The sequence below is a fragment of the Podarcis raffonei genome, chromosome 16 (assembly GCF_027172205.1).
Source record: "Podarcis raffonei isolate rPodRaf1 chromosome 16, rPodRaf1.pri, whole genome shotgun sequence".
In the NCBI taxonomy this organism is placed as follows: domain Eukaryota; kingdom Metazoa; phylum Chordata; class Lepidosauria; order Squamata; family Lacertidae; genus Podarcis; species Podarcis raffonei.
In genome coordinates this window covers 39453338-39467265 of record NC_070617.1, presented here as the reverse complement: position 1 = coordinate 39467265, position 13928 = coordinate 39453338, and the positions used below count along the sequence as shown (strand labels likewise).

Below are 13928 nucleotides of genomic sequence, written 5' to 3'. Positions count from 1 at the left end.
CTATATAATGTGAGACAGCTCCAAAGTCAGTGGTCAAACTGTTGAGTTGGGTACATTAAAAAGGTAGGATATCTGGTTGCGAATGTGACCTGCAGCATCTTGCTTAAGTGTTACAAGGTTAAGAATGCTACATAATGTGCCGGTACAAGAGACCAGCTGGCTCCTAATATAAAGTGCTGACGTCCCTTGGATGAGCCATTCCAGGAATTCAGAGCGCTTCCCTTGGTCAATAACATATGGCAGACTCCTCTCAGCTCCACAGGGCACTGTCGTCGGCTTCACAAGATCACCCCATATGTTTTTAACACAATTTGTCACCCTGGGCCTAGTTTGGAGAAGTGAAAGGCTTGGATACCGTAGAGGCTGAATCACCATAGATAGGCTATAGAAAGCTTTTTAATCCGGTGAGTGGAGGCTGTTCTCAAAAACTGCCTACACTATTGCTGTATAATCCATGTTTTAAATAAGAAAAAACAGCAGGCTTGTGTTTAATTTTTAGAACTCTGTAACATATTCCGAAGCTGTTTGTTTGAAGTGCAGCCTCTTGGTTCTTGCTATAGTATAGAAATGCTCTGGAAAGCATTATTCTGTTGAAAGCAACACTCAGAATGCTGCATCAAAGGAAATAATGGATTGTGCTGTTTTAAAAATTATTATATTTATCCCAAGGAGGCCTGAATGAAATAAAAGCATTCCTCTTTCATTATATTATCTGTCTCCACTTAAATTAGATTCTGTATTTCCCCCATCTGCATGATGACCTCATGGAGTCCGGCTAATGGGTGGGGGCATAGCTCAGGAGGAGGGTGCATGGTTGGCATGCAGAAGGTCCCAGGTTCAATCCCTGACATTTCCAGTTAAATGCTGCAAGCTGCCTTGTGCAATTGTGTAAAGACTGGATGGAAATGTTTTAGATAAATAAATGATCTTAGGTAACGGGTGCAAAAGACCTCTGGAAACTGTTGTCCATCAGAATGCTAATGCATGGTGAAATATTAATGTGTTGTGCTCTTAAAATTGCCACTCCTACCATTTTCAGGAACTTTGTTCTTATATTTGTCTGATGGAGAAATGGTGTGAGAATCTCTAAATTAAAACTACAACAGTTCAAAATAATAATACAATGTGTATCCCTCTGGCTATAATACCCACACTTCTAGACTATATGATTCAGATTTTAAAATGTGACTGTTTTCAATGTTTTAAGCAACATTTGTTTCTATTTTAGAAGTCTTATCAAATATGCCTTGTAATGTGGATACAGACTTTTTTCAATTTATTGGTGTTTTATGGGTCTGTTCTGCTTTAATCTGTGTCCTGTGTATTTCTATAGCTTGTTGAAGGGCTACGCTATGAAAATCCACATTAAGACACTGTTGAAATAACTGCAGGATCTTTATCTTCATTGCTACAGTTTAAAATCTTTAATTTTTGCAAATGAACTAAAGGAAATCATCAGATGTGGCTGCCGAAGTAGAATGCTTGGCCAACAGTACTCTGATTCTTAACTGCAGCATAGAAGCCGCAGAACATGGCTGAGGGCATATAATGCAGCCACCTTGCAAAAGCTAAGCGGGTCTGGTCTGGGTCTGATTAGTGCCTGGATGGGAAACTGCCTGTGACTCCTAGGTATGCCTCTCGGAATTCTGTGATGGCAGAAATAAAGTTTTTTTTAAAAAAATCAAGTGGCACAGTTGCCACTTACCCACACCTGTGTTGAGGAGGAATTATTTCTAAGTAGCAAGGCAGCAAAGTCCTTTTACAGGGAGGGTGGGTCTGTTTTCCTTCTCCTTTCGAGGTCATTATGTGTCTGAAGTCCTAGTGCAGCTGCATGAAGGTAAAGCAGACTTTGTTCTAATCCAAGGATTTAGTTTCAAGTCTGTATTGTATACTGGCATCTCATGCCTTGAACGTTTCCACTCTGCCCATTGTGCTGCCCTACCTGGAATGTTTCAACTTGCCGTGTGCTGCAATGATGATTGGTAAACATGACCCAACAGGCCTCCATCATTTCCCGGAAGAAGGCAGCCAAGGCCGAAGAGCTTCAGGCTGCCAAGGAAGAGCTGTCCAACCTAGAGAAGCAAATGTTGCAGAAGTCAAGCCAAGCCCGGGAACTGAATGGGGCCGAAGTCTTGAAAGGGGATGAGGTAAGTGCAGGGTCAGGGTGAGTGAGGAGAGAAAATGTGAAAGCTTGCACATGTGTCTTGAGCTTATTGTACATACACCCTCCATTCCAGCAGTTACTGCTTGGGCAGCCAGTGTGGTTGAACAGGCTGCTCTGGGAAAGCCTCTCGGATCAAAAGTGATTTGTCACACTGCCTCAGCAGCTGATGTTAGAGAATTGTAAACCAAAAGCCCCCAGATGTCATGCTTTTGTCTCTTGACCTCCGTGTTTAACTGTTACAGTGGATCCCATTAACTCCCAAGGACAACTGAATAGCACACGCCATTCTGGCACACACCATTCTTACATTTCAGGTTTGACAGACTGGTCCCTTACTATTTTACTTCCATGCTTTTATGTCACCGTTAAGGCCCTCTTAAAGTGGCCCATGGGAGCCACGTGCAGCTCACAGGCAGCAAACAGAGATGCTCTTATTGCCTCCCTTTCTGCTTTTACTGCAGCTCTACATGGGTCTGAGAAAACTGGGAGCAGGCAGAAGTAGCATCAGCCATCTGTGGGGCTCCGCAGTCTTTGGGTCTGGGGGCCATGAGAGACTGTGGGAGGAAAGGGTAAGGAAAAGGTTGGGAGAGGTTAAGAAGCAAGACTTTGAGGCGGACAGTTCAAGGAAGAAGCAGCAGTCATGGTAGCTCTTGCTGAATGCAAAGAACTTAAGCATAGTGTTTTGGCCCTTCCCCTGCTGCATTATCTTCTCTGGAGTAAAGGGCACTATTCCCCATACCAAATATGGCTTCAGCAGCCAGTCTTTGCAACCTAAGACAGCTAGATGACAAACCCTTGAGATAAGAGTCTTTAAAGGAAAATGACATTCTGGTTTCAACACCTAATCCTGTTGCAAGTCCACTATTTCCTATTATTCCATAAACCCAAGACTGTTTTTTTAAATCCTCCTAGGTAGTATATTAACTTCAGCTTCACACTTAACCTTTGTTTTAGTCAAATTCGAAAGCAGACAATCATAACATTCCTGCTATGCAAAGCGGTGATTAATTACTCAGCAGCAGGGTGTTGCAAGAGAGAGAGGGAGAACCACAAACGCTTTGTCTTATCTGCTATTAGTTCAGTGTATTGTAAAGTACATAAAAAATGTTCCACGTTGTCAATGCACCTGACGGGAACAATCTGTAAAGTAGCTAAACTGTTAAGACCCACAACAACGGTGGAACAGGAAACTGGCGAGCAAAGGAAGTTGAGCTCATGGCTGTGCTGCAATGTGGAGTAAGGCAAGGAGGGGGAAGAGCAGGCAGGCATGTTCAAATACCTTCTAACTTCCATCAGTTTGGACCTAGGAGGTTTTCTACAAAAGCTTAAGAAGAGCTCTGCTGGCTCAGACCAGAGGGCTGTCTTGTTCAACATCTTGGTTCCAATGCTGGCCAAACAGATGCCTACAGGAGGCCCAGGAGAAAGGCATGAAGGCAATAGACTTCTCCCATATTGCCTCCAGAAGCTGTTGCGGAGGTTCCATAGAGCCACTGATAGGCTCTACTCCATTAAGCTGTCGGTCCCCCTTTAAAGCCATCTAAGCTGCTACTGGCCATCAGTCACCACAACTCGTGGAAGTGAAATCCATAAATTAATTGTGTGTCTGTCTTGAATCTCCAACCAATCAGTTTGATTGGATGACCCTGAGTTCTAGTAGCATGAGAAAGTGGCAGACACTCTTATCTGCACTCCCTGTGCACAGTTTTATAAGCCTCTCATGGCCTCCCTGCCATTGTTTTTTCTAAATGAAAAAGAGGACCCCAGCAGCCTACCATAGTTTCACGTTCACTGCTGTTTTGAGAAAACACCACGGATGGGTTTGGCACATGTTCGAGTTTATTTTTGAATTAACATAATAAACTTCATTTTGCACCTTCTCCATAGTTTTAAAGCTCTAATGAAGTTTTAAGCACTCCAAGCTCTTGAGTGCTTAAAAAACAACAACCATGAAAGAGTCTTGTTAAATTATAAATGGTGCTGAGCATGTGACTGGGGAGAACTAACACTAGCATAGTGGATGCCCCTTTGCAGTGGTTTTGCGCTTCCCTGGCTGTCTGACCAGCTGCTATAGAGGACAGCATGTGCTAAACTGAACACCCTTTTGGTTTGAGGTGGTTGGGGGGGGGGTGATCCTGGGATGGCCTTTATACCACTTGGTTCCTAATTTCTGTGTCCCTAATACTTTGGATGTGGTGCTAGAGATCTTAATTAACTGTTATTTGACCTGGTTTGCTATGTCTTTGCCCACTGCTCCCTAGGTTTGGGTTGCTGTATCCCCTTGTGGCCTGGCCCTACTCACTCTGGCACTCAGATGAATTAATGCCTTCTCTCCCTGGACTCTCACGTACCAGCAATCGTATCCTCAGCTGAGGTCTTAACACTTCATCCACAGAAAGGTCAACCCTGGCTTATGTTTTTACTTGCCGGCATGTTGCTTTCTCCTCTAACGATGCAGAGGAACACACAGCCCTCCAGTCCGATGAGGGCCGACGTTTGCACAGCTGGCTGGAACTGACAAGCTAACAGCAGGAGATAGCTGGTGTGTGTTTAGTAGAAGTCAGGGGGTAAAGCTGTCTGTTACAAAGAGAAGAATATTATGAAAGAACCTGAGATGCTATTTCAAAAAAGCAAAAGAAACGCAGACAATGCTGGCACGCTTCTCCCTGCAGCTGTCAGATCCTGAAAATTAGAGAATCACATTCCAGCTCTTAGAAGGGTAGGTGGTTCAATTACAAGTGATCCTAGGTAAACTGGATATATTTTTAGCTCCCTTTCACAGCACATTGTACTCTTTTTAAAGCTGAACACAGGTTTGGGGGAGCCTAGATCTCTCCCCCCGCCCGGCTTCCTCAGCATGCTGGATGGAACAAAATCAAAGTGGCATTAATCTCACAGAAACTATTTTGCTGTCAGATGAGCACAGCAGGATGAGTGCCAAAGGATCTGGTCCAGTGGTCAGCAAGCTCTAGCCTAGTCCATTTCAGAGTTGGACACCAAGCAGATACTGAAGTCAGAGGGATGAGGGGGTGGCCGTGGGCAGTCCTGGTGAGATTAGGACCCTGACTCACTCTCGGTCAGAAGGGAAGCTGAAAGCACAGCAGGGGAGATGGAAGGCTGGAAGGTCCAGATGGCAACAGAGAAGAGGGATAGGCAACTTGGGCAAGGTAGTTTTCACTTGGTGCAGGCTGATAACATGGACCTAATACTTGGAGGTTCCAGAGATGCCACCTGCCTGCTGAAGCCTTGCCTCTCCTGTCTGATTAGTGGTCAGATAAGGCAGAAGAGATCATGAAGCCCTTGCTGGGAGAGCCTGAAGTCCCCACTGTTTAGGCAGTGATTAGACATCTGTTGAAAAAGCGCTCCTTGGACATCACTGAACTTAATAGTTATCCAGTCTCAAAACAGCTTTCAGGGGAGCAAGGTATATGGTGAAGGTCTAACTCCAAAGTGTTTTTGGATTATACCAATTCTCAGTCTGGTTTCAGACCCGGTTTCAGAGCTGAATAGCAACAGAATCTTGGTCAGAGTCCTGCCTTTCTGCCTTTTGGCTATTCATTCCCTTTTGCCTGTAACTGAAGTACCGTATTTTTCGCTCTATAACACGCACCTGACCATAACACGCACGTAGTTTTTAGAGGAGGAAAATCCGTAGGTATGCCACCCGTAGGCATTCCCTCCATAACACGCACAGACATTTCCCCTTACTTTTTAGGAGGAAAAAAGTGAGTGTTATGGTGCAAAAAATACGGTACATAATTGTGCGGGGTGGGGTGGGGGGGTGGAATGCTGCAAAAACCTCTCAGTATTTGCCCTGGAACAAAGGGATGGGGGAGTCTTTTGTGCCAAAGTGAGTCAGTGGGCAGAGCCACTGTTTCTATTCCTTCAGCCTGTTCAAAATAGGCTCCTGCTTTGGGAGCTGGGGTGGAGATTACAGTGCCATACTATATGCCTACTCAGAAGTAAGTCTCATTGTTTTAAATGAGGTTTACTCATTTAAGTGCCTCAGAGGTGGACCTAGGCTCCCTTGGCAAGGAGCTGTATTGGTTCTCCCTGTCCCTTGTGCTCTTGCCAGAGGAGAATGCGCACGTCACCTGGCTACCTGGCCTGGCCTGGGGAGCGTGTGGACAGGCGGACGGACTCCTAGCCACTCAAAGCCAGAGGGGAGAGGCCTGATTTTTGCACCACCCTGGCTCTTCGCCCTTGGCAGCCGTCAGCCTAGCCAACCCCTAGGCTGGATTGCAGCCACAAACAGTCACCTGACACACAGCTACAGAAGCCAGGAACTTTTGAAGCAGGGCATTAACTGTCAGTGAAGTCAAACTTACGGTGTGGCTCAGGTGTAAAATGTGGCTTAGCACACATGAATGCTCTTGGAGCACTCACTTGAATGGATAAAGCATTCATCTTGCTTATCTGCGGCTTTCCACCAAGAACTAAGAAGGCTTTGTCCAGTATGATTGAGTGTATTGCAGAATAAATAGACTGGTCTGAATTACTAAAGATGCTGCTTCCCAGAGCATGATTGACGTTATACACACACACAACTATACTTTATCTCTCTGGATTGTAATTTGTTTTAAACGGTTTTTAATACCTTATTTTAAAATTGTTGTAACTCACCCTCAGATTATACAGTAAAGGGCATGAAGGAAACAAATTATAAATATAATTATTAATAATTATTAAATTTATATACTTCCCTTCATCCAAAGATTACAGAGTGGTTCCCAACATAAAAATACAAAATGCATAATAAAACAAGAACAGAAACCGACCAACCAGCGTGCCAGGCTGTGTCATGGGTCATGGTTGTCTACTGGGAATCTGCCCACAGCTGCAAGTGATGTCCCTTCAGGGGACATATCCAGACCAGGTGCTGGTGGTTCTTCTAAGGAGACCTCAGGGCAATTCTGAACCTGGGCATTTCTTCGCTACAGGTTTAGGGTGGACTCCAGTTCATGTATAAAAACATGCGGCTAAAGCAAGCCCTGTGGGTGGAATCGGAGAGTGCCTTCTCACATGCCTGCCTCTGGAGGTGTACACCAGCAAGAGTTCCCTGGTGCCCCTTAAGGTGACACTTAATTCCCCAAAAAGTACTGGACATTTTGAAGCTCCAGAGCTGTTTCAAAACAGTTTTCTTCCTTTAAATATGGGACATTCACTTAAGTTTCCCTGGCGATTAATAGAGATGTACTTTAAGGCACAAAGTTCTGGATTAAGAGAGAGGTCTTTACAATAAATTAAAAGACATTTGTCATCTCTGGTCCTAGCCTGGCCAATCAGGAGCCTTGGTCATGTGTGGCCCAGAAACAGTTTCCCTAATACTGATATTTTAAAATGGCCCGAATGGCCTCTCCTACAAGACGACCGCAGGATATTTTTCTTCTTCGGTAGAAGTCAGCTTCTCCACAAGCATTAGGCGGAAGCCAGGAAGCTGCTTATGCACCCCCCCGACCTCACTGAAATGGGTGGGGCTTTTTAGCTCCGTAATTGGGAATGGAAGTGGCTGTAATAAATCATACCCCAAAATGGCTGTCCAAGATAAGATCTGTGATATCTTGCAAATGGCTGTTGAGAGCTTGTCACAGCCAGAGATTTGCTTAGACTAAATGTTTTTAACTGCTTGGGATTGTCTGTATTGCATTAATTGGACTGGCAGGAAGATTGGCCATCTGCTCCATCATCTTCAATATATATCTTTTGCAAACATTTTTCTATGGCATCCTGCTGAGGCAGTTAAAGAGAGTCTCACAGTATCTAATTAAGAATGTTCTCAGGAACCTACATTGACTTATGTATTTCTTTTAAAAAATGTTTTCCCTTTGTGTTTCCAGGCTGACTGATTCTTGTGTTTTGCTCTCCTCCTTCCACAATGGTGGGCAGTCCAGGGCTGTCATAGGACAGGAGGGGGGCGTCTGTGGCTCTCATCACCCCAACCAGTATGGAAGTTGCAGGCCAGCAACATCTGGAGGGCCACAGGTTCCCTCCGCTCTTTACACTCTGCAGTTCAGAGGGTGGGTTTCCTTTGGGGAAGGGTGTACTGTAAATAAATGAACCATCTTAATAAACACCTTTTGCTTCTCCAGACACAGAACAGGGCAAGCAGCAGGAAACCACACAGGCAGGAACAGTTTAATGGCAGGAACCTCCAGCCTGCAAGCCAAGTGCAGCCCCCGCCCTGCCCCTGTAGCTGACTCTTTCATCTCCCTCCAGGCCGTGTCCCCCATCAGCCCTGCTCTCTGCCTTCCACCCACCAGGTCCTTTGCCAGGCTAGAAGGTGCCTTTGAGCCCTTGCTTCCATGGAAGCAGAAATGTGGGGAGGGGGGTGAGAGGCCACTAGCTTCTGTGTGACTGGAAGGAAGCCTTCCCACTTTTGCTTCCAGCTCCGCCCACCACTACTGGCATGTGGGGAGAGTTTCCTGCAGGAGAACGAAACCTTCAGGGTGAAAAGGTTTCCCCAGTTGAGCAACCAAAAATCCAGGAAGGTTTAATGCCAAAGGGTTTCCCAGAACAGATGTTAATTATTATTATTATTTTAGGAGTGATGGGAGCACTTCCATCTTAGCAGTTCACTTGTGCAAGAATTGATCCTGTACTTGTTCAGGTAAAACTGGAAGGATTGAGGCAGTCAGCTCCTCCCTTTCTTTAGCAGCAAAGGAAATGTCCTAATGTGCACATCCTAGCAAAGGAAAATAATTCTTAAAACAAAATGATTCTTTCATGGCAAGGGACTGAAGCCGTGAAAGGAGGTGGTCTTGTTTTGTGCTTACTTTATTTAAAAGGCTATTTGAGCGTTCATGTTGCTGCAGAAAGGAGGTTAACACCTCCACCACCACCAGTGCTGAAAGCTGTCAGATGGAAGATACATGTTCGGGGTTGATGCCCTCCGTAGGTGCCTGTGATTGCCCCACAACAACACACAGTAATGAGAGAACAATCACACTTGAACATCTGCCTCCAATTACTTTGCGAATGCCAGAAGTACAACAGAGCAGGAAAGGCCCCTTCAAGATAGTTCCTCTTGTGGAGTTGAACTTCTTTGGTATTCAATCAAAACGTTCGCTGTGTGATGCTTTGTTTTGCAAAGCCCTCTTTTCTTTGCTATGTAAATAACATCTCTGTTCTCACTGCAGTTTTGCTTTGTCATGACTTCCCTGTACTTTTATAATCCTGTCTTTCCTGAGAAGACAGCGTGATAGATGCTTGTTTTACATAATGGTTTCAGTTGTTAGCGGCTGTGGCAGGTTTAGACCCACACTTCACCAAAAGGCCAAGCAGGGAAGACTTTGTAATCTTGTACTTGCTCAATTCAGCCATTTGGTTCAGCTGGTTGGAAGACCTTGAGGCCTCACTTTCTTCTCACTCTGTAAGCAGAATGGACTTGATCAGGTAGTACTTTCCCCGCTCCTCACAATCTGTCAGCACAGTATTCCTTTCCCTTTGAAAGTTGTCCCTACCACTTGATTCCCCAGGATGTGCAGTGCTGAGGAAGTGACTTCAAGTCTGAGCATGCTCAGAAGCAGTTTGGAACTCCAGGGAAGAAGGTGGTCCACAGTGGTGGCTGATAAGCCTTGGAGTGCTGGCTTGGAAGGCAGGAGGCCAATAGTGGATGGAGGCAGAGCCAAGGCCAGCTCCTGCACCCCAGTCCTTCTCCCCGTTGAGTTCCTCAAGGGCAAAAGATTGTGGAGCTCTCAGCCAGTGCCACTCCCTGGACTGGTTGTAAGTAAGAAGGCAGTTAGATGGGGACTGGCCCAACCCCCCGCAATGGAGGAATCTTCTGCCCAACGTGGAGCTTGAACCAATAACCCCGAGGTTAAGAGTCACATGCTCCACCCACTTAGTTACCCCAGCATTTACTTTTAGTGTATTTTATAGTATCAAGTGTTTCTTTTTTAAAAAGTAAAACTTTATGCAAAAGTAATTGTGTGGAAAAACTGGATTCAGTGACCTGTATAAATTATGCGATTGTTGCATTATGTGTCCTTTGTTTACATCATTATTTCTGCTTTTGCCAATCCGTGTGGGGCAACTCCTGCCCGCAGCACTGGAAACTCAACAGAGCTCCTGCCTGGCTTTGAAGCTTCCATCAAGGCTTTGGCTGCACACTATCAAACCTGTCACTGTACATGCGTATATGCAAAAGAGTTGCTTGTTGTTTTTTAAAAAAAGGAAAGCTGAGGTTATCAGGATGCTGAATTCTGCAGGCAATATCAGATTTGACAGGGCAATCAGCATCCGTCTGACTTTCATACGTAAACAACCCGGTGACTCACCTATGGCAAGTCAGAATCCCCTCAGGCAGGGAAACGTTTGTTAAATGGAAGTGAGTTGGTTCCTTTTTTCTTTTAAGACCACCGAAGTGCTGCAGGTGCCATTTTAGGTGTGCGTGTGCAAGCAACTTATTACCAAGGTTATCACTCCTAGGTGGGCAATATAGGCCTCTCTCCTTCAAATGCTGTTGCTGGACGGGGGGGGGGGGTTATTCTCTTAAGCAAAAAGCAAACATCTGCTGGGGAGATTCCTGTGCAAGCCCCATTGTAATGAGCAGAGCTTCCACAGCAGCTGTGCTTTGGGGATCCACACCCTGCCAAAACCTGGAATGATCATGCACTTGTTTTCTTGTGTGACTTCTGTGACCTTGTCCTGAGCCTTGGCACAGCAGAAAAGACTGTTCTTAAAGGTACACATAGCCTGGTCTGCGTTGAACACACACTGAGCAATAGGTGGGTTTGTTCTTTCACTAAGAATGTCCACAGTGTTTGGCTTTAAAAATAGTTGCGGGAGCACAGCAAGGTAGACAAAGCATCACCACCCTGCACAGGATGGCAGATGATCTGGGCTGATTTCAGGATGGGCTCTTTGCCTGCAACGCTATTTATAGAACATACACTTACTCTGGGGGGTCTCAGACTGCCAATGATGGCAGCCTTTAAGCACTTGTTATTTAAAAGCAGCATAATTTTTTACACTTAGAAAGGTTACTTATATCACAGATTTTTTAAAAAAGAAATGTAGTTTCCTTTTTTAAAAAAAGGTTGTTTTGGTATTGGTATGTACAGGAGATACATACTTAATAGAGAGGAAGGCCGCCCCAAAACATTTTGACGGGGTGTAACAGTCTGTGCTAAATCTAACTTCCTCATATTTCAAAGGTCCCTGTTATCTCTCATTTCAGTTTAAGCGGTATGTTAATAAGCTTCGGAGCAAAAACACGCTTTACAAAAAGAAGCGCCTGGATATAGCAGAAATTACAGCTGAGTACGGCATCCTGCAGAGAACAGAGGAGCTCCTAAAACAGCGCCACGAGGATATCCAGCAGCAGCTGGTAATGGGCCATTCTGTCTTCCTGTCCATACTGCGAAATGCAGGTAGCCAGGATGAATCTTCTAGCTTCAAGCTCTTCCTGCAAAGCAGGCCACGCCTGGGGTTCTTCCAGCACCGCCAGGGCACTAAGTGCTTTACACAATGCAGGGGGGAGAGCTTCTTGCCCCAAGGAACCTACAGTCAAAAATGCAGCTTGGGAGGGGTGGAGATGGGGGGGAAGATTCAGCTGTGTCAGTTACCTGTGTTCAGGCTTCACAAGAAGGGTGGATTTTGAGGAAGGATTTAAAGGAAGTTTGAGAGGCAGCATCCAAAGCGTTTTGGGAGGCAGTTCCAAGCGCGCAGCGCAGCAAAGGAGAAAGGGGGAGAGGGAGGGAGCACCCAAACATTTGTTTGAGTTGTGTGGTTTCATGATCAGATTGACATTTACACTTGTGTTGTAAACAATGTTAAGTGAAGCCTTTGGCTTAGGTTCAGTATTTTAGCATTGGCTTTGAGGCAGTTCTAATGACATGTGCTAGACTTTATTGTATGTTAAAAGAAGTTATGTACATGGTATCTCAGTTCTAGCATGTTGTTATTCAAAAGCTGAAATTTTGCCTTGCTTTTAAAAAATTGAAGTGGCTTCCCCATGCACATTGACCTGGTGTACATGTAGCGCTAAGCTTTGGGAACCCACACATTCCCTCTTTTGCCCTAAGCCGCAGTTTGGTTTAGTTTTAGACACAAACTGGGCCACTGAAGTCAGTGAAGATACAATCATTGCAGGAACGCTCAGTGCCCAATGCCCTTCTCCCAGCCCACTTCCATGGCTTCATGTCTTTCTTCTGGCACTTGCTTTGCTAGAAAATTGCTTTGGTGTAGAGATGGGCCTTTTTCCTAAAGCTACTCATATTTATATCCATTAAAAGAGAAGCTGTGGCAAAATATGGAAACCCATGTAACCAAGTGTGTATTTTGTTTTCTTCTCTGCTTAGTAAAACATTTTATTTCTTCTGAAACAAAGCAGAACAGGCTGCAAGACAGGCTGTAAGATGATAATAAGTGTTGTCCCCCATTTCTTGATCAAACATTATTAATCTGTGTGTGGAAGACATGGCTTAGTAAATAAATAACAACCGCACACTCAGAATTATTTCATCTTCCACAAATTAAAGTAATGGATGATTGCAAATGCACCTGGTTCTTTAGAAGCTCCTCTAGGCGATTTGTGCAAAGATGCCCTTTAAGGAGAGATGTCTTCCCACAGCAGCTGACCTGTTCTTAGTGATTTTCATATAGTTTAGTTCAGGGATAGTCAACCTCTTTATACCTACCGCCCACTAATGCATCTTTCTTGATGTTAAAATTTCCTTACCGCCAGCCGGAGCTCGATGGAAGGAGGATTCAGCTTGTGCCGTAGAATCCCCTACTGCCCACCTAGAATCCTGAAATACCCATTAGTGGGTGGTAGGGACCAGGTTGACAACCCCTGATTTAGTTAATCAAAAAACAAACTAGGCAGTCTGTGGTGGTGGTTGCTCATGAGTAACCAGGCAGGACTCCGACCTGTCTTTTACAGGTTTTATTGTGCAAACCATTTACAGTGCAGATCTCCAAAGTGCATGTCCGTCTTAGTCACTTACAGAATCTGGGAGTGGCCCCTTCCGGCTTCTCCCCCAACATAAGAACTTAGGCACCCCAAGCCTCCGCCTCCCCTCCTTGTGTTTTACCCCTCTGTGCAAGCTGGGCGACGAAAGAGGCGTGTGTCCCTCCTGGCCAGCCTGGCTAGGTGAGGCACTGGGGCTCTCCGCAGCATCCTCAAGCCCTTTCCCCTCTTCTCCACTGGAGGGGTGGCTTTCCCCACCGATGGAAGAGGAACTGCTCCTCAGGAGTTTTGGAGGCTCTCTGTATCCCAACGGCCCTCCGCCTCCCTCCCCTGTTCCAATGGCAGTCCCCTGACACAGTCTTTAACTTTTCATAGGGCTTTCTTACTATTTATTGGTTGCAATTCAGAATCTGTTTGCTTGTCTGCTGTCAGAACGTATACTCAGAAATGTCTTTCTTTTTCTATGTTAACAGCAAGCAATTGAAGACAAGAAGGGTATCTCTGGATACAGCTATACACAGGAGGAGCTAGAGAGAGTGTCAGCCGTGAAGAGCGAAATGGATGAAATGAAGGGTCGGACTCTGGATAACATGTCTGAAATGGTGATTTTCCTCCCCTGTATTTAAAGGCTCTCTTGGAAGGAAGGGTGTTGTCTGTTTGAATCTTACCACACCCTGCAAGATCTACTTTGGCAGACCAGCGTGGCTGTGGGTATACTGGTGTGCCAACACTGCTTGTGCTGGGTATATGGCCAGTCTCCATTTATCACATCTTAGTTGATCTTTCCCTCTCCATTTGTCTTTCTAATCTTCCTTTGCCGCCCCCCCCCCATGTTTCCAGCTTTCTTGCTATGCT

At 45.3% G+C, this 13928-nt stretch overlaps 1 protein-coding gene across 4 annotated transcripts in view; it reads left to right on the top strand.

The window, feature by feature from the left end:
* The window catches only part of IFT81 (intraflagellar transport 81), a 50451-nt gene that overhangs the window by 26971 nt on the left and 9552 nt on the right, over positions 1 to 13928 (top strand). For 3 of the 4 annotated variants that reach the window (XM_053368243.1, XM_053368244.1, XM_053368245.1), the window contains exons 11-13: positions 2001 to 2147; positions 11340 to 11489; positions 13547 to 13675. In XM_053368243.1, the coding sequence (XP_053224218.1) occupies positions 2001 to 2147; positions 11340 to 11489; positions 13547 to 13675 (426 nt within the window). Of the gene's footprint in view, positions 1 to 2000; positions 2148 to 11339; positions 11490 to 13546; positions 13680 to 13928 lie in introns of all 4 variants that reach the window. The other variant, XR_008327956.1, reaches the window with a different exon arrangement.